Source organism: Biomphalaria glabrata, chromosome 10 (genome assembly GCF_947242115.1).
Source record: "Biomphalaria glabrata chromosome 10, xgBioGlab47.1, whole genome shotgun sequence".
Classification (NCBI taxonomy): Eukaryota; Metazoa; Mollusca; class Gastropoda; family Planorbidae; genus Biomphalaria; species Biomphalaria glabrata.
The window spans coordinates 694,017-719,220 of record NC_074720.1 but is presented as its reverse complement, the minus strand read 5'-3'; the positions used below and the strand labels follow the sequence as shown (position 1 = coordinate 719,220).

General features: G+C 34.1%; 2 protein-coding genes across 12 annotated transcripts in view; both read left to right on the top strand.

Annotated features, from left to right (window-relative positions):
• LOC129928615 (probable peptidyl-glycine alpha-amidating monooxygenase pamn-1) overlaps positions 1 to 7,081 on the top strand; it is a 28,560-nt gene extending 21,479 nt beyond the window's left edge. For 2 of the 9 annotated variants that reach the window (XM_056043439.1, XM_056043438.1), the window contains exons 2-13: positions 526 to 616; positions 769 to 854; positions 1,235 to 1,286; positions 1,386 to 1,453; positions 2,000 to 2,083; positions 2,344 to 2,417; positions 3,041 to 3,091; positions 3,237 to 3,289; positions 3,382 to 3,467; positions 4,303 to 4,388; positions 4,551 to 4,737; positions 5,288 to 7,081. In XM_056043439.1, coding sequence (XP_055899414.1) covers positions 782 to 854; positions 1,235 to 1,286; positions 1,386 to 1,453; positions 2,000 to 2,083; positions 2,344 to 2,417; positions 3,041 to 3,091; positions 3,237 to 3,289; positions 3,382 to 3,467; positions 4,303 to 4,325 — 564 coding nt within the window. In that variant the 5' untranslated portion in view covers positions 526 to 616; positions 769 to 781 and the 3' untranslated portion in view covers positions 4,326 to 4,388; positions 4,551 to 4,737; positions 5,288 to 7,081. Of the gene's footprint in view, positions 1 to 523; positions 617 to 768; positions 855 to 962; positions 1,052 to 1,234; positions 1,287 to 1,385; positions 1,454 to 1,999; positions 2,084 to 2,343; positions 2,418 to 3,040; positions 3,092 to 3,236; positions 3,290 to 3,381; positions 3,468 to 3,709; positions 4,389 to 4,550; positions 4,738 to 5,287 lie in introns of those variants that run through there. The other 7 variants (XM_056043440.1, XM_056043441.1, XM_056043444.1 and 4 more) reach the window with 7 other exon arrangements.
• A 1,838-nt stretch (positions 7,082 to 8,919) lies between these two features.
• Positions 8,920 to 25,204, top strand: part of LOC129928613 (mitogen-activated protein kinase kinase kinase 13-like) — a 28,181-nt gene continuing 11,896 nt past the window's right edge. For 2 of the 3 annotated variants that reach the window (XM_056043436.1, XM_056043434.1), the window contains exons 1-6: positions 8,920 to 9,039; positions 14,262 to 14,370; positions 15,429 to 15,538; positions 15,824 to 15,940; positions 22,153 to 22,281; positions 22,809 to 23,682. In XM_056043436.1, coding sequence (XP_055899411.1) covers positions 14,269 to 14,370; positions 15,429 to 15,538; positions 15,824 to 15,940; positions 22,153 to 22,281; positions 22,809 to 22,971 — 621 coding nt within the window. In that variant the 5' untranslated portion in view covers positions 8,920 to 9,039; positions 14,262 to 14,268 and the 3' untranslated portion in view covers positions 22,972 to 23,682. Of the gene's footprint in view, positions 9,040 to 13,093; positions 14,371 to 15,428; positions 15,539 to 15,823; positions 15,941 to 22,152; positions 22,282 to 22,808; positions 23,683 to 25,204 lie in introns of those variants that run through there. The other variant, XM_056043435.1, reaches the window with a different exon arrangement.

The following is a 25,204-nucleotide window of genomic DNA, read 5'->3' as shown; positions in this document are numbered from 1 at the left end:
GGAAGGTTATTAAGTACAGAAAATGTTATTATTGAAAAAAAAATCATGATGAAAGCAATTGACTTTCTTTATTGATGAAGGCATAAAGTCTGATTTGTTGTTGAAATAGAGAGTTATATTCAAAGTATATGTTTCTTTTTTCCTTGTTTTGCATTAACTTTTGGGTGCCTAAGTTTTTATCTTTGCTCTGAAGCCAGCCTTCTCCCCATCATTCCCATTCCTTCAACAAGAATATAAAACTTCTCTTACAAACATTTATTGGTATTCTGTATAGTAAAGTGCTTAAATCATAGCTTGCCCTGAAGTTGCTGTTTGTCCAGACAAACCTACTGCTGGCTTATTTTTTTAAGTATAATAGAAACATCTTTCTTAGCGAAAATTGAAACAAGTATATACTTAATATAGGATCTTATGTACATTATGTCATAGGCCTGTTTTGCTGATACCTCAAGTTAGTTTTGAAGACCTATTTTAGCTCTGGGAACTCTGTAGTTACTGTTATGAGTTTGGTGCTTTTTATTTCAGATAAGTTTGAAGCTGTAGCTGACGCCAACAGAGCTCATCACATGCTGTTGTATGGATGTGAAGGTGAAGCCTATTCTCAGTAGCCAGTTTGGTAAATATTTTCATTTGTGCATGATAGGTAATGCAAGGATAGTCATTGTAGTGTGTTGGTGTAGTGGTGTATTGGTTGTGATACGATGGTGAAATGGTGTTCTGTTATATCTGTTCATTATTCATTAAGATTTTTAAAAATGTTTCTTTTAGGAACTGTCCTGCAATGTGCAAGAATAGTCATCCTGTGATTTTATTTGCTCAGGCTAAAAATGCTCCTCCAACTATCTTGCCTAAAGGTACATTAATAAACTCATTATTATTTTAATTATTAGTTATTGGTATTGAGAGAAATACATTCAATTGAAACTTTTTTTGGTTACTTAATGTTCTTTGTATTATCTTAGATGTTGGTTTGAGATTTGGCAACAGAACATTCATTAAAAACATTACTAAACATTAGTACTGCAAGTTCACTATGCTAGGATATTTACTGGTGAGGAAAGAGAATGTAACCATATACTTCACTATAGAAAACTTTGTAACATGTATTGTCTATACTTTTTATTTTGTATAGTTATACTGTTTTGTTTGGTGTAAAGAGATTTTATCAACTCTCTGTTTCTTAGTTAAATAACTGAAAACAAAAACCAAAATGTCTTTCTTATTAATTGAACAGATGCTGAAGATGAAGACCACTCAGGTTTGAAGATTTATGTCACACACAAAAAGTAAGTCAATCTGATAAAAATAATTAATTATAGGCTGTTGTAATTAGAACTTTTTTTTAGAGCTAACTTGGCTGTTAACTTCATTTTGTGTTTTCACAGGCAGCCATATGTTGCAGGAGTTTTTTTCTTGGCATCTGCATCGTTTACGATACCTCAAGGACATTCCTGTAAGTACAAGCCTAGTTTGTTGTGTCTCTATCAATATATCTCGCTAGTGGCATGGTTTTATCTGGTCACTTTAAACTTCTCCCATAATGTAGAATATCAGCATTAAACAAGACTCAGAAATGTACTTCATCATTGTTTTATGCCATTTTTTAGGCTAATCAGCCTCTGTAAGAAATGTAAATCCTCCCTCCCTCCCTCCCCCCCCCCCCCCCCCCCCCCTGGGCTGAAAAATAAAAGTGAAGGATCACTGTTTTATACCATTTCTTAGGCTCTGTTAGTCATTTTTGACATTTCTACAAGGCTATCCACATGGTTGAAGTTCAAACAACCTTGACCCAACAATTACTTTACTCAGTCAATTACAATTACCCACAGTTCTCCACAGTAAATGACAAGAGACCTACAGTTAACATTTAACCCTCAGAGACCTGCAGTTAACTTTTATTCTTTTTTTTTAAATATTTAATATTTAATAATAATTTAATAATATTTAAGATTTTTTATAGAAAAAAAGGCTGTAACATTTGTATTAAATTTATTAACAGCCTTCCCTGTGGATGTCGGCTGTAGATTTTCAAAAGAAAAAAGTATTTTTCCATTTGCCTACAAGCCACATGCCCATGGTTTAGGTGAGAATATCTTTGTTTTTTAGTCTAATATAAATAGTTTAGGCAAAAATATAGTTATGATTTTAGTGTAAAATATGTGCCCATGGTTTTAGAGGAGAATATCTTGGTTTTTAGTGTACAATACATTCCCATGGTTTAGGTTTTCAGTGTGTACTAATGACACAATGGTGTTAAGTTTTTTTAGTCATGTCAAATTTTGTTATCTTTAAAATGACAATTCTAAATATACTTGTTCTTGTTTAACTGTCATATTTTGTTAGGCCGAGACATCACAGGCTACCAATATAATGGATCCTACCATGAGATTGACAAAGGACACCCTCAGTGGCCACAGGTCAGTACTAGTCCATTCACTTATCTAAATACTTCATTCAATGTATCCCTGTAAATTTGTAATAGTTTGTAAAAATTAACTATTTCTTGCAGTTAGTTTTAATTGAAACCATTGTCATGGGAAACTAAAAAAAAATTACTTGGTGACCTTTTCAAATTGTGATAGTCAATTACAGTCTTTTTAGACCCTTATGTTGGACTGCTGTTTGGTTTGTTTGTTCAATATGTTTTAGACATTCCTTCAAAAAATGAAGACATTATATCTTTTACATCCTAGGTCAAAATTCATTTAATATAATGGGTTGATGGAAGGGCTGAGTTTGAGCTCAGGACCATTGTGATGATAGTCTGAAACATATAGCACATGACAACAATCATATGTATCTAGCACTATAATAATTAGGTTTCCAATCTTATGTCTTAAAATACAGAGAATATTTGGTTCATTTGAATTGTAGTATCAAACTGCTAATTGGAAGAAGCTGTGATTTAATTCTGAAAAAAAATACTTATCCTATCATTTAGTTTTATGTTTGATTATTTCTCCTGCCACAAGATTTTTTTTCTCCAAGCTAACAGTATTTTAACTTACATTTATTATTGAGTCTACTTTCCTTCTTGCAGACTTTCTATCCAGTCACAAACAAAATTGAGGTCAAAAATGGTGACTATTTGGTAATAAGCTTTTTTTTAATTACTAATGTTTCAAAAAAACAATAGAAGTTTTTAAAATATAAATTTATATTGTTTATTACATATTATTGTAACAATTTTTGAATAAAAAATTATTTAATTTTGTAAAATTTTTTCACTATTTTAGCTTGGAAGATGTACTTATGATTCAACATCCATGGATTGTCCTGTGAATGTGGGGTAGGCTACAACAATTTTAAGTTTATTTCAGAATCAAAAGTACCAGACAAAGATTGCAAATATAAACTGGGTTTTTTTATTTGCTGTTGCAGGTCGACTGGCAATGATGAGATGTGTAATTTCTACATCGTGTTTTACACAGACAGCTCTGTGCAGGAGCCTTATGGAGAATGTTTAGGTAATTTAGAAAACATATGAAGAATCGCGCTACTCTTGTTATTTAGATTCTTCTCAGGAGTGATCCAGTAGTCCATTAATTGATTTGCTATATTAATGCATTCATGGGCAAATTTGAATTATTGCTATAGCCATTTAATAATAATGTAGTTTACTAAAAAAGAAAAAAAAAAGTGGCTTCTTAATGTATCATACAATATTTTACATTTGTAAATAACTTTCTTTTGTACCATACAATATTAGGCTAACAAGTGCAACTTTAAAAATCACTCTGATTAATAATGATCTACAGAAAGTGACTATTAGCTTGTAAGTAAATTAGATTTCATGAAAAACAAATAAATTCCAAAGTGTATGAAACTTTTATGAAACTTGAAGTATGTCAGGTAATTGTTTTGGTAATAGCTCTTAAATGTTCGTTAGTATGCATTGGACTGTATCCGTTGGGCTAAGGACTGGATCTAAAGGTTCTAGAACAATTCCAGAAGATTCAAATTATTACCTGTAACAGAAATTTGGATTTAAAACTTTTAAGCTGGTTTCTTGAACTACCCACCTTGATGTTATCAAAATCACTATATCTTACAATGAGAAACAAGCCACACAATACATATATACATTGTCAAACTGTAGATTAAACCAATCATTTTACATTTTTCTTATTTTCTTTGCAATTAATTGTTATTATATATTGTGTCAGCAAATATTGCTTTAAATAAATGAGTCCATTGATACTAATTAGGCATTAAAAAAATATATTTAAATTTGTATTTTGAATTATGTAAAAATAATCAAATCTTGATTGTTTTATTACAAACCTACTTTTTGTAAAACAGGTACTGCAAGAGCAGAGTTCTGAAATTTTCCAAAGATGGAACTTTTTTGATGTCCTTTGGGAAAAGAAACGTTCAGTTTGGTGCAGGTAACTTCCTAAATATATATCTGATTCTTAGTTTGATGGGCATGCTTTTCAAGTCATGTGTCATGATAACAATTTAAAATAATATATGAGTTCTTAGTCTGATGTGCCTAATTTTCAAGTCATGTTTTGTAATAACAATTTTAAAAACTCTTTTGTCTTTAGTTCCTCCTGTTGTGACATTTGACATCCCTCATAGCATCACTGTGTCAGAGGAGCATCATTTGGTTTGTGTGGCTGACAGAGAGAATAATCGCATACAATGTTTTGATCTGGATGGAAATTTCAAGCAGGTCATCAAATGCCCAGAATTTGGTCCACGACTTCGCTTTAGAATATTGTCCTGCACATGGTATGTATGGGCTATGTGTCTGTAGAAATAGGTTTGGTTACCTTCTGTTCATTATCTGTGCTTTGTATATGAACAGCTAGATTAGCTTTCTTTATTTTATTTAAAGCTCAAATACTCTTTCCACTAACTATACCACTAGATATAAAACTATAAAACCAGATACCATATGAATTGTATTCAATAGCCACATTTTGTGGTATGCACTTCGAACTCATCAGGATTGTTTTGAGTTTGAACACTGCCATCCCCTGTCATCCTGCAGGAGGTTTGGGTTAGAACGTAGTTATGTTTAGTTCTGAAGGAACATCCAGAACTTAAAAAAAAAAGCAAAATAAAGATTTTAAGCTAAATAAATTAGGTTATATAAATGTGCTTAGCTTGGTAGGTTTTTCCCCTTATCAGCGTTTTTTAAAGTTCAAACCATGTTTCTACTGTTTCTTCATTATTTTGTAAACAAAGAAAAATGTTACAATATCACCATCAATATTTTATTGTAGATTTTGGTCAGTAGTTTGCTGCATTGTCAAACAGCTCATTTTTTGTTCTATAGGAGGTTTACTGTATGCTGTAAATGGTCCTGCTTTTGAGATTTGTTGGAAATGTGGAATGTACCAGATGTAAGGTTCTATTTCATGTGACAACAAAACTCAGCTTGGTTTAACTACAAATAGCTAATCTCTCTCTCATTGTATCATAATTTATCAAAGTTATGTTTTATTTATTTATTCTTATTCAACTTTTACAAAGTAAAAATGTTATGAATGAAAAAAATTGTATGTTTTGTAAATTTAGTTAGTTATATTGAATAGAATTATTTATGCTAGCGACTTTTGAATGCATCACATAATTTTAATTTGACACAGAAACTGAAAATCATTTCAATTAAAGATTGTTGACTGTTGTTTCACCTCAGATGAATTGATTACATTTTAAGAGGTTATCAGATATTTATATTTATGACATACAATCTTTTTGTTATGTTATGAGTTGTTTTTGTTTTTATTTTCTACATGTTTAGGGTATAAAGTTCTAGTGCATACATACGTAGATTTCAACCCACATTTTTTTAGTTCTTACTTATGTATTTATGTATTTACATACATGTACTAAGAACTAATGTCTTTTTTTATTAAAATCATTTGTATCATGAAATATTCCACTTGATCTTTGGCAACTGCATTTAATTTATGTAATTCTTTGATTTCTTTCTGGAAATGATCTGCTGTTTGAATATTTTAGTTTCAGCTCAAGGGCTGTGATAAAAGTTTAAAAAAAAAATTTTTTTTTGATTATACACTGTTCGTGTGAAATTACAACTTAATCATTTTTTGTGTGATCTTTATATATTTGAACCAATTTTTGTTTTAAATTAGTCTTTTGTTCTTGATTTCTATGCTGCACTGTGTCAATAACTTAACTTTTTTAAAGCAGTTCTATTAATCTCTTTCAAATACTATTTGCTTATACTAATCATAATGTAAGATTAAATGGGTTTGATATTTGTTTCAACTGGTGATGGTCCCCCTAAAGTATTGTATTAGTACTTCAAAACTTACTTATGTACAGTTTCATTAAGCCCTAGCCTTTATTTTTTACTTATATTTTTTAGGCTGTTGAAGGTTTATCAATTTTTTTTTTTATCTGGTGGAGACATTTAACCATTTTGTTTTTGCCACAAAAAAAAAATTGAACTTGTCTGTTGTGAAAAATGAAATCAAAAGTGAATGAAAGTTCAAAATATTTGTACTACTTTATTGATGTCATGTTAATGTTGTTTTGTGATATCTATATCAACATTGTCTCTTGTTGGTGGGGTATGCTAGACATTGGTTCTATGCTGTTGGTAAAAATTTCTCATCCTTCATTGACTTCCATTGTACTCCACCTTGCACTTAGAGTGTTTTATGGAGTGCTATAAATCAAGAAATTTAAAAAGTATCCCAGTCATAATAGAAGTTTATAGATTTTTTAAACTAACCACATTCAGAGCATTTCATTTTTACTTTGCTCTTTTTTTTATTGTGTATGTTCTTAATTGTAATCAACATCTGACAGTGCTACATAATGTTTTATTTAATGACTGAGCATAATGCTTAATTTGATTTTAATGTGGCTAAGATTCAAGAAACATGTTTACAAGTTCATTGCTAAAAACACCTGGTGCAGAGTCAATGTAAATTTAATCTCTGAAATAAAATGGGACTAACAATGACTTTCAAAATAGTGATGTCATTTGTTTCTCAAATGTTAGTAGCATAGAAAACATGGACATGTTTGATGTATTGTAAGGGATCATATGTAACAGTTATGGGTATAGAGAATAAAATACAAAATATTAAACTCATTATGTTGTTTCATTTTTCTTAAATAGATGACCAGACTTGAATAAATCCACCATTATGAAACTGTCAATCATACCTGCTTAAGCACAATTTAAGTTCCCTCAGACTGACTTTATTAAAGCTAATCTTGAGATAAAAAAAAAAACTTGATCATTTAGCTTTAAAAAAAATAATAACATGCTTCTCTTGAGGTTAAGAAATTAATATCTGATTAATAGTTAATGAATGTCAGGGTAGGTTATGTTGACAGTGCAGTGTGAATAATCAAGATCAAATAGCTCTTAGACCTGGGTGGATTTATGTTTTGAAATTTCATACCTACATCATAATGAGAAAGTAATGTTCTCATTTCACCTATTAAATATTTGAACCACAAAGCAAGGAATCTTTAAATGCAGACAAATATCAAGCAATTTTTTAGATTTATTTTACAAAAAGGAATGATAAATCTACATTTTCATTTCTTAGTTGTAAAACATGTAAAAAGAGATTTAATTTGAAACATGAGAGTTTTGATACTTGCTGCTGAAAAAACTCTTTACCTATCCCTTAGTCTGTTGGACCATTGGGGCACCACGCAAGATTTATTCATCATCTTTCTCCATTCCACTAGTCTTTTACCTTAGTTAGAACCTCTTTCAATTGCAGGGCCATCCATTCTTTTATGTACTTTATCTTTCCATCGCTTTCTGTCTGCCTCTTCTTTTTCCTGGTACTGTTCCCTGAAGGCAGGTCTTAGCGAGCCTCGAAGACTTTGTAATATGGCCATAGATTTTTAGCTCAAGTTTTTTTATGATAGTAGGTCATCATGGGGTCTAATCGCTGCAGTAGCCCTGCCTCTAATATCTTTGTGATGTGGTTTAAAATGTGATACTTAGGATCCTTCTGTAGCAGCTCAATTCCATTGCTAGGATCATCCTCTCTAGCTCTGCAGTCAGTATCCAAGACTCACAAGCATATAAACAATGAAAAGTAGGCATGCTGATGCCTTGGTAGTAAGGGCACCTAAATTCCCTAAGTAATGCTGCCTATAATATAGCTTTAAAAAGAAAAGGACAATGGGCATTGCTGAAATCGAAATTTTCAAAACAGGATCCTTACTTTACATTCAGCACTAATTTTGTAAGCAGCTCAAAGGCAGATCCAAAAGATTTTTTATGGGTCGAAAGTCGAGAGGCACTGAAGGGAGCACAAAGAAATTGTCGTCCAAAGCAAAGCTGGCTGCACAACGAAAAAAGGCCACTCTTTGGACATCCTGCTAATAATAATAAGGCTAGTCTTCGAGTCCGAAGATCAGTGAGGAATGCAGTATTTCACGTGGATGCGCAGTCCCAGCTGTGACCTACATATTTTGCCACAACCAGGGCAAGCATAACCATTGTCCGCAGGTGGTCGATTTAGATTTTCTTTTCGCCGTTTGTTCTCGACAGCAGATTTTCTTTTGGTTTTAAAATATGTATCCCGCGGCCTTCGTAAGTGACCTCCAGCTGTCTCGTTCTGAGGCCGCATGCAACCAGGTGCTCTCATCTGTCAGCCAAGGCAAGGAAAGTTGACGCCTAAGCTGGTCTTTGAAGCGTTTCCGCGGGGAAAAAAATGGGGGTGGGGAGGATTTAGATCTAGTTGCGCCATAAATCTAGAATCTAGACTATATGTAAGAAGAATAGAACTAAAGAGAACTGAAAAATATCCTTGGTAACTGATAATTTAGTTTATTTGATTTCGTGGCTTTTCAAAAAAAAACTTTTTTAAGCTTACGTACATTCAACTCATTTGTTTTGAAATCACGGAAATGGCAACACTCAATGTTTGTCGTAGAAATTGAGGGAAAATTGATAGATTTCAAATTCCCATATTAGATCTAGATCTTATATATCAAGTCTAGATCTAGATGATTCTGTTGATTCTCTTGCAATTGAAATTAGATCTAGTAAACAGATTCTAGATCTAACTGACGATTTCGGTAACCTAAAGTCTATAACTTATAACTTAAACTATAAGTAAGTATAAGTTCTAGATCTAGCTCTAGACAGTCTAGACATCTCTCTAACTCTAGTCTCTGTCTCTAGATCTAGATCTAGTATTCTTTATTTCTTAGTTCTAGACTAACTCTTGACGTCTTGAGTCTCTTGATCTTGAGCTAGTACTAGTACTCCGAGTAGTACTCAGTGTGTAGTAGTACTATTAGTAGCACTCATAGACTCTAGTAGTACTATAGTATATAGTAGTAACTAGATTCTAGATCTAATCTAGATCTAGATCTAAATAAACTAAATTAGTAAATACTAGATCTAAGTAGTAAGTAGATCTAGTACTAGTAGTACTACTAATAACTAAGTAGTACTACTTACTAGATCTAGTACTGTGAGTGAGTAGTAGTACTACTACTAGCCTCATACTCATAATCATATTAAATATTACTAGTCTCAAGTCTGGTCTAGTTGTAGAAATCAGGGTTCATAGCGCTCCTAAAAACTCCTAAAATCTCCTAAAAAATGAAAAGTCTCCAAAAATCCTAAAATTCTCCTAAAAATTGCTGAAAGTCTCCAAAAATTTTGTCCACTCTCCTAAAATTTTTACCCTATTTATTGTTACCACTAAGTGACTAAAGACGCGCTAGATCTAGTCTGTAGTGACTATTGTCTATAATTAGAGCAATTACCAGACTAATTTGTAGGCTACACCCCTCCGTGCCCTCCCTCACCTAAAATCTTCTTGTAAGTGTAATAGTGACTTCGCGTGGAAAGTCGGTTAATCTTCTAGATCTAGCTAGTATCTAGTAATAGTATTTAGATTCAGATCTAAGTTAGATCTAGGGAAGATAATTCGCACCTAACATGAAAAATCAGTGAATTTTAGTCAATTTAATGATCTTGATACATCTAATGTTCTAGATTACTCTAGAAATACGCTAGATTCTAGATTTACGCTAAATCACTTAGAGTCTAGTGAAGATAATTAGCACTAAGAAGTGAAAAGCCCGCAAATTTAGTGACTTAGATCTAGACTCTAGATCTACAGTATATCCAGTGAAGATAATTCGCATACTGCCACGAAAAGTCAGCAAATTTTAGTGACTTAGATCTAGACTCTAGATCTACGGTATATTCAATGAAGATAATTCGCACACAGCTGCAAATTTTAGTGACTTATATCTAGACTCTAGATTTACTTGAAATCACTAGAATCTAGTGAAGATAATTCTCACACAGCCGTGAAAAGTCCGCAAAATTGAGGGACTTAAGAGTTAAAGTCCGCGAATTTTAGCGAATTAGCTTTAGAGTCTAGATCTTCTGTAAATTTAGTGAAGATAATATTTACACAGCAGTGAAAAGTCCGAGAATTTTCTCGACTTTGATCTAGACCAGGGGTGGGCAAATTATGGCCCGCGGGCCACATGCGGCCCGCGGGCCACATGCGGCCCGTGGACACCTACGGAAATATGGTGTGTCCACAGTTTATACATATTAAAAATAAATAATTTTAAATATCTCTATAAATTATTGAAACTTCTGATTCTTATCACTTATGTCGATAAGGCTAAATGTCGAAACATTCAGTCAAAGACACAAACTCAGGCCAGTATATATTTAATGCTTTGAAGAATTGTGTTGAGCACGAGCTTTGACTGAGTTTTTGTAATAAATAAAAGAGTACTATTCAAACCATAAACTCGAAACGGAGTAATCGGGAAAGTTTGCGCCAAGCTGCATTGAATATCAAACATATTGTTGGCCCAAGTATGTCAGTGATCAAACTTATCAGAGCTAGGTGTCTTAAGTACAGGCAGTTCCGAAAAGTACTTGAAGATGTGGAAACAAAACATTCCGATGTTCGGTACCACAGTAGTATCCACTGGCTTAGCATGGGCAAGGTATTGAGAAGAAAATGGGATCACAAGGAAGAAATTGTTATGTTCATTGAAGGACAAAACTTTGTGACTAATATTTCTAATAAAGAGTGGAAGACAGACTTTATCTTTTTCATCTGAATTATTACAATGGGTTGCTTGCACAGGAAACGTACGTGCATGTGAAAACTTTCAATCAAAGCTACCCCCCTTCCCATTTCTCTAGGCAAGCAATAACAGATTTTGCCATTTTCCTTTGCTGAGAGTTGAAACTATTTCTTGTGGAACTTGGAACTAGTTTTCAATACCATTAGCTCCACACTTAGTGCAGAAGCTGATTCAGCTCCAGAAAAAACCCTCCAAACAAATTATGACCTGAGAGGCTCCAGTCTTTCCTCGGGAATTGTATGGGTACCAGAAACTGTATTTCTACACTTTGGAAAACACTTTGGTGCTAAACTTTCACATTATTTATAAGAAAAGTTCGATGAAGACTACGTGTAATTTGACAACAGTCACAATGATAACAACTAGTAAGTTTCGGAACATTATACGCGATTGTAAACAGTTAAATACTTTACATTAGGTACAACTACACAATTGAAATAACGAAATTCAAACAAATATTTATAAAATTAGTTTTAGAAACTGCTAACTCTTGTAATACCTTAATTGAGAGTGTAAAAAATTTAAATGTAAATGTGTAATACAGTATACATGACAATTAATAGTCATTATACAAACTTAGCTACCGTATTAGTAGTTTTAAAGTTATATATATATATGCGGCCCGCCACTCCTAAAATTTTTCTAATGCGGCCCTCGATATAAAAAGGTTGCCCACCCCTGATCTAGACTTAAATGCTAAATCACTAGAATATATATAGTGAAGATATTTCTCTCACAGCCCTGAAAAGTCCGCAAATTTTAGTGACTTAGATCTAGAGTCTAGATCTACTGTAAATTCAGTGAAGATAATTCTCTCACAGCCTTGAAAAAATCCGCGCATTTTAGTGACTTAGATCAATAGTCTAGATCTACTGTAGATTTAACGAAAATATTTCTCATGCAGCTGTGAAAAGTCCGTAAAAATTATTTCACTCGTAAAAGCCAGGGAAACTATATGGTTGAAAAAGATTCTGCTAGAAAAAAAACGCGAATAGGTCTAATCGTGTGCTGCCGCCCCCCACCCCACAATCCAAAAGCCATTTTTTAGTAAGCAAATGTCAACTAAACATTCAAATAGACCTATATTGCCCTATATATTACTGGCTCTGTTTATGAGAAGGATTTAAGTTAGCTAATAAAAGAATAAAACATTACCTCAAATGCACACCATGACTCAATAATCTATAAGATACACATAGGAACTAATAGTGTACATTTCCATCACAGAGAATACACATTATGATAGCATCTCTAAGAATGTTTCTTATTTTAAAAAATGGAAAAGCAACCATTTGTAATGTTTTTAAATAAATCTTTGAAAAAAAAATGGTTGTTTGAGGTTTTGGGATGACAGTCAAGTTGTTACTTGATTAAAAGATAACTTTCATCACATTTTCTGTGGACATACCACAGCTGATAACATTGTTTATGTGGCATATTGGCAAGATATTTATTATTTTTAAAATCAAATAACAATAATTGATTTGATAAATGCTTAGTTTTGTGTATGTTTTACTATGTATCACACAAACGGATAGGAAACAGACACACACATCATACATTTCATCCTTAAAAAAACCTCCTAAAATCTCCTAAAATTTTGTCATGGAAAAGTGCTACTAACCCTGAGAAATGTAATCTAAATGATTCTAGATCTAGTAGAAAAATCTACAGTAGAGACTAGACAGGATACTCCAAGATCTAGGTCTGGATGATAATATGATAGTAGATTAATTTTTTAAATTGCAATTTTCATTAGATTTATTAGAAATTTTATAATTGAGCAGTGTGGTAGCTGAGATTTAATGTGCTTGGCTTCAAATCTCAGAATATAATTTTCATAACAGCCTACTTGACATTAGTTGGGGAAAGTAAATGTGGTTGGTTGTTGTGCTGGCCACCTGTCACCTTGTCAACTGTTGGCCACAGAATTAGATGATACTTACATCATCTGCTCTATAGATCACAAGGTCTGAAAAGGAGTACAACAAACTTTTTATTTTTACTATATTGATTGGGATTTTTTTATATTGTTTCTAAAATTTAGCAGATTTTATTCTATTTTTAAGCTGTGAGTAATAATACTAATACGAGACTTTAAATTAATACAATCTTGTATTAGATAATTCCTCTTGAGTAAATTAAACCTTCATAACAATCATTAGCTACTTTGTGATGTCTGGAATTGAAACAACCATCATAGGATTTAAATCTTATATTTATTCCATACATTACTTTCCTTAAGTATATATATGCACCCATTGGATACTGTTTTGCAAATCAATATTTGATGAATTTCTCTCCTGAACACATGCTTTCATGCCATTGAGAGGACTGTTTGGTCATGGGCTGTGAACTGTCCTATCAATGGACCAGGTTTGAGCCCTGCCAGCTGCCATCCCCCACTATCCTGCAGGAGATTTGGGCTAGGATGTAGTAATCTTCAATTCTGAAAGAACAATCCACACATATATATAACAAAAGAGCATCACCATAGTTTAATGATTTTTTTTTGGTGCATTTATAATAATTTGACATGATCTTCAAGAAACTTTCTCTGTTCACAGTGTCAAAGGTTTTAGTTAAGTCCACATATATTGAAATAAAGGTTACTATAAAAGATTTACATTTACACAAGAGCAGACTTTATTATTTGAAACACATTAGGCAAAAAATTCACAGCCTTGACTATAGTAGCTGCCCCTTATACCAAAAAGATAAAGCTATGTTGATCTGTTGATTGGATCTCTGGGTACTTTAATAATCTCTTAAGGTATAATTATGTTAAAAAATTAACAGGATCCACTTAAAACAAACAATAAATCAAGGAATAACATTACACACAGTAAGATCTTGAGGAAAGTTTATGAAGTGGGAACTGGTTATCATCTTCATTGCATTGTTGTAGTATATTTTACATTAATTTATTGCTTACATTAATCTATAACTATTATTCAGGTTTTTAATCTAATCAACATTTTATATCTTAATGTAAACTGTTCAAATGTTTTTCTTTGTATTTACTGGCAAAAATTTGTATGCATAGGTTACCACACTCTCTATATACATGAAATTTTAAAAAATAAATCATCAACCTACTCCTTTAAAAAAAAAGGGTCATCACCAAAGAATAATTTTAATGGAAAATATCTTTTTCTTTTTTTCAGGAGTGCAATGCCCAGAAATAGACCATCATTTAGACTAATTCTCTTGCACATTGAGATTGCCTCTGCTGAATTACTTCGGTTCAGTCTGGAGGACTTTTCTGAATCTCAAGTAAGTCCTTTACTGATTGACACTATGGGTTCTGTCATTATCAACAAGAAACTCTTAAGAATTTATCTGAGGTGTTCTCATTTTCCCAATTAAAATATACAGATGAAAAACCTACCTTTGTGCATTATGCATATAATTGTACATTATTATTTGAGTAAAGAGCAGATGGCTTCCTGACTTGTCATATTCTGCTAGAAAATTTGTCTTTTTATGGCATTTAACGTTTAACAGTACATATTTAATAATGGCCTCCTTCAGTCACAAAGCAACTATGGATCATCTCATTGAAATAAGATGAATGCCTGGGCATCAGCTGTGGTCAGAATGATATTGCTTTCTCCATGCAGCTGATGTATCCAAAGGAGTGGCAAGTGCTGATACAGTTTGGTATCAGTGGTGTTTCAGGCTCTGCAAATTGCCTAAGTGTTGCAGTCTCCTGATTTTTTCTCAGGGTCAACTCTCGAAACCTTTCCCATGATTGGGTATAGCTGCAAGGCAGCAGAGGTTTCAATTCAGAAGTTTCCTTCTCCTAGGTGGGTACAAAGAATTGATATTACTCTAGTATCAGCATCTTGGTTTGTCATCAGAAGTTGGCTTTGTACTTAATGTAGCTGTGTGATAGCTGTGCTAGAGCCAGAAGTGAACTTGTGCTTTGAATGATTAAAAAAACCTTTTTTTCAACCAATGCAAAGCTTCTAAGCTTTCTTCATACAAAAAAAAGAGACAGCCTCTTATTTTCTAGCCTTCTTTTACACTCTGAGAGAGAAAAGCTTTTACACTGCAAGTATCCCTGCTGCTATATGGTAGTAATGCTGACCTTCTTTCAGACTCTATTCAAACTTCTTATTCTGACCATGAATGGCATTGAAATAATTTGACCTAATGCAGAAATAAAGCAAATTTAACTCCTTTCAGTTCCAGCTCTGGCTTATCTTCTAATGTCATTAGTTCTTAAAGTGAACCAATTCCTATCTAAATATTTTTTCATGATACATTTTTTTTTTCTACTATATATATTAAAAAATGTTAAGAAAATATTTAAACCTTTTTTTGCTTAGGAAATTTGGAGGAAAGAGATTCCTGAAAATTTCCAAAAAATGAAAGCTGAAGGTTCCAACTTACCCCAGCTAGAAGAAGAGCTTATAAAAAGAAGAAAAGAAGAATTAAGGTATTTTGTATGGAGAGTATTTGTTGTTGTTTTTTTCTTTCTCATGAAATTAAGATCATTTATTTATGCAATTGAATTTTTTTTTTTTTCATTTGACTTTTAAGTACTTTGTTTTATTTTTAAGTAAGACATAATAGACTTGACAATTATATTTTTAATTATCTCATGTCCTGTCTTGTATCTATATAGACCTTGACTAAACATATAGTAAATTTGGATATTTCCATTATTTGTTGCTATGAAGTGATAACTGTTATGTTTCAATATGTTAATTATTTTGTTTAGACATGCACAGGATGTCAGAGAGCATTATGAAAGCAAGTTGGAGCATGCTAACAATTTGTATATGGAATTAACAGCTTGTATGCTGCAACTGGAAAAGAGAGAACGGGAGCTCATCAAGTAAGGACATGTTCTTTGGTGTTAATGTTAGTCATGCTTTACAATGTTTTAGGGGTGCTTTTCTCAACCTGTGGGCCATATCACAAAAGGACCTGCTGACAAGGACTTGACTTATTCCTGTGCATTCCCAGGGGAGCATAGGGCCACAATCACACCTCTCCACCAAACTCGGTTCTGAGCAGCTTTCTTCACTTGTCATTCAAGTACCCTCAGCTTCACTGATGACTGACCTCTTCCAGGTTTGCGTGGGTCTGCCCTCTTTCCTCCTTCCTTGTGGATTCTTATCAAGTGCATACCTTACAACATCGGTAGCTGGTTTTCGCAAGGTGTGTCCTATCCAGCTCCACTTTGGCTTTGTGATGTCTTGGGCTATGGGCTTTAGTCTAATTCTCTCCCACAAATTGCTGACAAGGAGCAGTCACATATCTGGTCCCTTTTTTTAAAAAAACTTTCTTATGGCAGTATTAATAAAATTACTTTATATTGTACAATTAAATTTTACTAAGATTATATATCAGTTATATTTATTTGTATTATATTTATGTTAATTTTTGTTGTAAATGTTCTTTTTCAATGGATACACATTTAGATACAAGTAAAGTAACTTTAATGTTGCGTATACTACCACTTTGGAAAGCCTTACTATTTTACTATTGATATAGATGTTTTGTATGAACCACAGCATAAGCATAGTATATTCTATGATAGATGTATCTAAATAAGTGTTTCCCAAATATTGGAATATAAATATTGCACATTGGAAAAAAAAAATTAGCTGAATATTTATCTTATTTTTAAGGTAGAATATTCCTTACATGTAAAATATATAATTTGTAAAACACTTTCTGTTTTGTATTAGAATTTATGCTAAGATAAACTGTTATTATAATTAACCCATTAGCTCCTTCTGCAATCTGAAATGTTTTCTCCTGTCATTGTTGTCATAAACTGTTGTAGAACGTTTCTAAAATCCCCTTTTTCAATATAGGCCTACTTGCTTTAAACTTTTTTAAATAGAAGATTTCTCCTAGTCTCATTGCAAGCATGACTATAAATCATTGTGAAGATTATCGATTCTATTTTTAGTAAAATCTGGAAGATTTTTATTGTTTAAATAATTTTTTTAAATGAAATTGCCCATATACCCCAGTGTATAAGCCCCCACCTGAGAAAATGAGTTCTTCTTCATCGTTCTCATTGTTATGTTGTAGTGTTCATATGACTAGAGATGAACTGCGCAGTGGTTTCCATATAATTTTCTTTCTATTGGGGTGATTTGGGGTCAATGTCTTATACTGGCCTCTTGGTAGAGAGAGCAGTTTTGGAGGACATGGTCGGCATTTTGTGGGAAGCGTGGTCGAGGGGCTAAGTGCGCTTAAACTTGGCTACCTAGAAGGGGGCTCGAGGTTCAACACCCGACTCGGGCAGAGTTGCGTTTACTGAGCGCCTAAAGGCAGCACGGAAAACCAACTCCTAGATACCCCCTCCCCCCCACCGGTCCACAAATGAGATTGGACCAGAGCGCTCTGAGCATGCTATAAGCATGAAAGTAGCGCTGTATAAAAGCTATAATAATAATTTTCTGGTGATACTCCACATGGGCAGATTTCACTGGTTCCAATTTTGAGCTTCCGGTACATTTGTTGTTGTATTCTGTTGTGTCCGGTCCTGAGTCGAAAGATTAGACATTGGTCTTGTCGGGATAGCTTGTGGTAAGCGTCATCTTTCTTGTGATTTGGATGGGAGCTTGTCCATTTCTCATTTATTTTATCTACAATTAATTTCTTCATTTCTTCTGGATAGAGTGCAGAGTTTACTTGTGAGTTTGTTCTCCCACTCTTGGCGAGTGTGTCAGCCTTCTCATTTCCTGCTAGTTGTATGTGAGCTGGTATCCATTGAATAACAGTTTTTTTTTTGCTGTTGTTGTTGAGCTTTGTAAGTGCTGTTCTGAGGTTTTTAATATAAGGGGAATCAGAGTTTTGCAAGCTTTGGAGGGTTGTTTTCGCGTCTGTTAGAAAGACAATCTGACTGAGGAGAACTTGGGTGATTTGCTAGCATGGTAGCAGCTAGTGCTAGTGCTTCCCTTTCTGCTCTGTGACTGTCAGAGAGCTTTCCAGTTGCAATGGATTTTTCTAGTTTTCCTCCATCTGGCCATTTGATAAGTATTCCAGCTCCTCCATTTGTGGTGGCTTTATGGGATGAGCCATCCGTGTAAACTCTGATCCACTGATTGCTAGGGTAATTGGTATGTAGAAAACAGTTCACTATTTCCTTGAGCTCTGTTGGTCTGTAATCAGATTTTCTTTTTATGTTTTCAATATGGTCCCTTATAGTAGGAAGAGGGCCTTCGTCCCAGGGTGGAGATTCATTATAGTGTATTGAGGATTCCAGAGTAATTTTTTCAAGTTGGTGTTTCTTTTTTAGGCTTAGAGATTCCTGTATGAAATTGGTTCTTTTGAGACGGTTTTTTGTGCCAGTTTTGTGGATTTTTGTTCTGAGTGGGTGCTTCTTCAAGGTTTCCAATTTAGTGAATTGGGAAAGAATTTTTATTTCTCTTCTTTCATTTAGAGAGATTAGGGCAGCGGTTTCCTCCATAGCTCTTATGGGTGTTGTTTTGATTGCTCCTGTCATTATCCTTTGACCAATATTTTGAACCTTGTCTATTTTTCTTATGTTGGTTTGGGCTGCTGAGCCCCATGCTGTGGCACCATATTCTAGTACAGGTCTTACATAACTGGTATAGGTCTTTTTCAGGATGTTGTGATTAGCTCCCCAATCTGTGCCAGCTAATTTTTTCAAGAGGGTTAGTCTCTGGATGCCTTTACTCTGTGTTTTATCTATTTGTTTTTTCCAGGTTAGTCTTGGGTCATAGGTGACTCCAAGATAAGTAGGGCTGTCATTTTTTTCTAAAGCTTCCTTATCTAATGTTAATTTTATTGTTTATTGTTTTGTTGACAGTGAGAATATGGTATATGTGGTCTTTTTTGTGTTGATGGACATGCCCCAGTCTTTGGACCAATTATTGAGTTTATCAAGAGTATCTTGTAATCGAAATTTCGATGTTCCTACATATTCTTCTGTGCTAATTATGGCAAGGTCTTCTGCATACATGCTGCTTTTAACTTTTCTTGGTAGGTTTTGATTTAGATCGTTTATGAATACTAGGAAAAGTGTTGGGGATAGGACTCCTTGGGGGACGCCATTTTTATACCCACTGTGTGGCTTCTTTGTCCTTGCATGCAAACTAAGGCTTTTCTATTATTTAGATATTCCTTTATCCAGTTGTACATTCTGTGGGATATGTGATGCTGGATTAGCTTGAGCAAGAGACCTTGTTCTCAGACTTTGTCAAATGCTTTTTCTAAGTCAACCCACACAATTGTTGGTTTCTTTTCTTGAAAGCCGTCTTCTATTTCTTGTGTGATGAAGGCAATTTGATCTTCTGTTGATCTGCCTTTTCTAAAGCCAGCCTGGGCTTCAGTGAGTAGATTATTTGACTCAAGGATCCATGTCAGCCTTCTATTTATCACTCTTTCCATCAGTTTGCAAGTACAGCTAGTGAGGCTGATGGGATGGTAGCTAACCAGTTTATTTCTTGGTTTGCTTTGCTTTAGTATAGGGATCATAATGGCTTTTTTCAGATGTTTGGAATTCTGCCAGATTTCCAGCTAGCATTGAATATTTGTAGCAAGTTTCTTTTGGCTTGAGGACCCAAGTGAAGAAGCATGTCATTTGATATTTTGTCTGAGCCCGGGGCTTGTTTTGGTTTGAGGACTTTTAGGGATTCATCTAGTTCCTTCATTTTAAGATTAGTGGTCATTCCCAGGAGTAAGCTGGATTGTTTTCTTTAATTTTATCTGGGATTTCTGAGTTTACATCTTTATTTCTACTTTCATTAATTTGTATTTGTCCTACGCTTTGGAAAAACTTAATGAATTCATTTGCTGCTTCTTGGCCTTTCAGGGGTTTGTTGTCCTTTTCTATTACTATAGGAGTTGTTCTGCTTTCTTCCTGGTTGAGACATTTGGCTATACGCCAGAGTTTGTGACCATCTCTATATACGTTTAGTTGTTCTCTTTTTTCATGCCAACTTTTCCTCAAGGCAGAAAGGTAATTTTTCCTGAAAACTGCGTTAGCTGCTTTTAGATTTATATTATTTTCTATACAAGGGTTATTTTCTACTTTTTCTGGCTTCAATAGTGTCATTGTGGAGTTGTTGAAGGTGATCAGACCAGTTGGGGATATAATCTTTTCTTGCTCCTCTAGGAATTGATTCCTTAGCTGCTAGGAGGATTGCTTTGGAGAAAGCTGAGAATGACTTATTAACCTGATTTGATTTGCAGTTTATTGAAGTTGTGTATAGGTCTGTGAGCTTTGAGAATAGGTGCCAGTTGGCTTTTTTGTAGTTGCATCTGGGGATGGTGGAGTTTTCTGATATTTTGAAGGAGGTATCGATACTGATCAATATGGGTCTGTGGTCACTGGTGGCTAGCTGGTCTGCAACTTCTCTGCTGCACTTTTTGGATAAGTTGTCAGTTGCAAAGGCTAGATCTGGAGTGGTTGATGTTAGCCAAGCTCTTGAGAAAAAGGTTGGTTTATCCTCAGGTTTATTAAGCAAGATAAGTCTGTTCTCTGCTTGCCATTCTTCAATTTCTTCTCCCCTGGCATTTAGGTCTGGGTATCCCAAGCTCTGAGAGTGACTATTCATATCTCCTAAGATTAGACAGTCTTCTTGGTCAGGTATTTGTATGTGGTCAATCTCGATTTCCTTGTCTGGTGGGAAGTAGCAGTTAAATAGATAAATATTTCCATCTGGGAGAATTAGCTTAGTTCCCATTATTTCTGATTCTGAGGAGTTGGGCATAGTTATGTCTGTGGTAGGAATATCATTTTTAATGAGGGTTAGGATTCCTCCTTTGGGTCTGATTTCTCTATCTTGTCTGATGCAGGTGTAGCCTCTAATGGAGAAACGAAAATTACTGTTCAAATGAGTTTCTTGGATGCAAGCTACATCAATTTCTTTCTCATGCAGAAATATTTTTAGAGCTTGTTTTTTCTTTTGGATGCCCTCTGCGTTCCATTGTAAGATTTTTAGACTTTTGGTCTTGGAGTGTTGGCCAGTAGTATTTACTTTCTTGTCCCTGCTCCTGGCTCCACAGGCAGAGATAGAAGAACCACCAGCTCGCTTGTGTGGGCTCCTTCGAGGGGGAGAGCCCGGCTCCCTACCTGCGCGGCAGAACGCCACATCTATTACAATCGTTACTGAACTCCAACATAGATGAAGTTGCTTGTCAATGTGTTATGCGCCAGGAGGCCCATTGACTCCGACTTCAGCCTGCTTTTCTTTCTGAGTGTGCTCCCATAGCCTTTGATCATTCAAGATCATCTGCAAGGTAGCAGGTGTTTATTTTCTGAGTTTTCTCTCCTAAATGAACTGCTATCCCTAGCTAACGGGTTTCATCTACCCGGGTTTAGAGTTAGAGCGCCCTATACTTGCTTTTTGCAATCATTTCCCTGGATTTCTCAGATGTTTTTAGTAAATATTCTAACCACTGGAATACTTCACCTCATCCTCCATGACTGCAAACCAGTTGGTCCTCAGCTGTTTTTTTGCTATTCACAGCTAACCCTTATATCTAAGGGTCTTTCCCCTATCCGCCACCTGGGGACGCGCTTGGTAGAAGGTGGTAGCTCCCCCAAGAGAAAATTAGTATTTTTGAAGCTTTTTTTATATTCTAAAGGTATTAAAAGTATATATTTTTTTAAACTAGACATATTGTTCTATTTTTTAAAGTTGTTTGTTTATTTAGTATTAGATCTTAAGTTTGATTACTTTTTCAAAATATTTATTTTTTAGGATTCAGGGTTATCCCTCTTTGATTAGGGCCTTGAAAGGCCTGGAAATAGAAGCTATTGGGTTAAAATATGAAAAAAAAAAAAAATGACTTCATGATTTTGGGTTCTTGAAGTGCATATCTTATTTAAATCAGGCCCAGTATTGGTAAGTTCAATGCTAAAAATGAATTTTGAACCCAAGATTGATTTCAAGTTATATAAAATAATTTTGAATCATTTTCAGCTCTTCATTCATTATTTTTTTTTTTTTTTGAGACTATCTCTTGTTACTTATGCATGATGTTGATATTTTCTGTATGATTATTTTGTATCATGGCGAACATTGAATTTTAATCATGAAATATTTTTTTTATCAGACGAGAACAACAACTGACTTTGTACAATAAACATAGAAAGAGTATCGTTCGACCAATCATAAAAGCTCAAGAAAAGTTAGATCGACTTGGTAAAAAACATACACATAGGTCAGGGTCTGAAGTCACGACGTAAGTAAATTTTCTTGTTGTGTGAGTGTATCTTTATATCCACAATCTATAGCTCACACTCCACTATCATACTGCAAGGGATCCTTGGCCATGTAGGCATAAAGCATAAAGAGAAATGAAAAGATAGAATTTAGGTATAGAATGAAATAAAGAGACAAACTTATAGGCAAAAAGGGAAATGACAAGGCACAGTCTTACAGAGGGAAATGACAAGGTAGACCTAATGTCAAAGTCAGGGTCATTAATTGAGGAACTGGAAAGACTTGTAATCTATAACACTGTTAAGTAAATATTAACTAGCAATCATAAAGAATATCTTCACCAAATGGTATTAAGATGCACAGGCTGAGTTTTGTATAGATAAATGACCTGCCATAGACCTATAAATGTTTGACATATCAAATTTGTATATGTCACAATATGAAAATGGTATTTAGAAAAAGAAAAAAAGAAATTAATTTTAGAATAACAAGAGATGGAGATGAGATAATAAAAATAAAGACTTTTTATTTCTCTTCTGACTTTAGGCCAGACTCTATGAAAAACACAGAAGGGAGCATGACAACTAGCTCTGAGCTGGTACCACCGTCTCCTATGAAATTGGGTACCAGAAAGTCTCGTCATCGTCGGAATAACAGCAGAGGGTCTATGAAAGACATTACCTCTGCTCAAATCTCAATCTACATATGAAGCATCACTGGACATCCAAACATCAGACAAACTTAACCCTGCAGGGCTTCATCCTACTGACCATGCACCCTATCCTGGGACATTTAAATTTTTGGGACCTGCCACTGCAATCGGGGAGTATCGAAGTGAAGATGAAGCTGATGGCCAAGAGACAAGGTTAACTCATATGGAAAACAACATGAAGAAACGTCAGGAGTGTTGTAGCAGAAACTCATCCACTTCTGCCACCAGGCACTTGCCAATCTCAAAACACTCACCTGTAAGTAAACACTTACCAGCATCAAAACCAGCATCAAAACAGAACTCTTCATCCTATCAAGACAATAACATTAATGATGTCTGCTTTGGCTGTGATGGTGGCTGCAGTGATGCTACTTGTAGCAGAAACGCTCATCCCAGGTCAGTGCAGATGTGGAGTGCACATGTGACCTATCCCCTCTGTCCAGCCCAAAACAGAACTTTGAAACTATGAGTGAAAAATCCTCTCCGGATATTGACCTCTCATCCCGACCTGAAACTGGGGGGACAGAAGAATAGAAGCCCCTCCAGAAGGATTCTTGAATCTGATTTGATGGAGAAAGGAGTTATGAAAACATTAGAGGATACAATACGCTAGGAAATTTAGAGACCAACTGTTTCCAAAGTGGAATAGAAAAAAGAAATGAGTCACCAGAGAAGACCAATGCTCCGAAGAAGTTTAGAAATACAAAGGTTAGTATAGTAAAATATTGTATCAATGTTAAATGACCATTTTTGTTGTGTAGTTATATAGGTCTTATCTACACTGATCTTAGTAAAATCCTGACTTCCCTGTTACTTTGATCCACACTGTGTCAGTGGGAGTCTTCCAAAGTTGTAGTTTGATCATGACTCAATTATTTATTCCACACAGTGTCAGCGGTGATAATCCCCATCTTGATAATAAAAGACATAACCATATAAATTTCATTGAACCGAAGGTTAAACACCAGTCCACTAATCAGGACTGAAGTGCCAAAGTGTTCTTGTATCACATAGAATAATCATTTAATTGGTTCCAGGTCACTTCATCCAATGGTCACTTCATCCCATGGTCATTTCATCCACTATTCATTTCATTCTCTAATCCATCAAATTATAATTGTAAAAAGTATGAAATTAACAATATTTCATATATTTATTTTTATTATTACACATTATAATATAATAATTATAAGTATAATAATAATAAATATAATAATTACACATTAATAAATAAGAATAAAGTATAATGTCAATATAAAAATTGTTTTTGCTTGTTAATTGAAATCAATAAGATAGGCTATTGATAGTAGGTACAGAAGAAGATCTTTTGATTCCTATTGCTGTACATTGTTCCTAATTTCTCGGCCAGTGTTGCATATGTCTTGAAATCAGCGTTTATTAGAATAAATAAAATGTTATATAATAGGGTTTGAAATGACACGCACATATTTAAGAAAAAAAGTTTGACAATGAAAGATAAAGTGAAAGATGGCAGTCAGGTGATTCTTTATATGCGGTATGGTCATAAGTATTCTAACTATTCTCATCTCTCAAAAGATTTACACTACTTCCACCACACCTTGGCCTTTGATGTTAATTTATGAGAGCAGAGTGGCATGATCATAATTATTCAAATTGTACTTCTATTTCTAAAAAGATTTTCCCCACTTCCACCACGCCTTGGCCTTTTGTCATTACATCACGCAATATGCACAGGATAATATTGACATCCCTACAACAAACAGAAACTATATAACTAAATACAAACCCTGCATTACGATATATAGGGGGAACTATAAACACTATAATAACATGTTCAAAACATAAAAAAAAATTCTAAATAAGAATATTTATATATTATATGAAATGAGTGCTTAAAGGCAAACCCTTAACAACACAATTATACAATGACTAAAAACATTTTTAATTGGGAATGATCTGACCAAAAGTTAGAGGGATGAAATAACCAGTCACCGTGTAATTGGACCAGCCAGTTATTAGCACCAAAATAATCATTTCCTGGTGCGGTCAGATTAAACAGACTCAAGTCTGTAAGGTTATACAGCCTCGTATGAATTTTTATCTTCAGCCTATATGGTTTGTTAGTGGAATACTTATAAAATCACAGATGATAGATTTGTATGTTTGTATCATTTTTCTTATTTCATCTGGTTTGTAAAAAACAACAACACTTGAAATAAAAAAAAACTGAAGGTGAAAATGCTCCTCA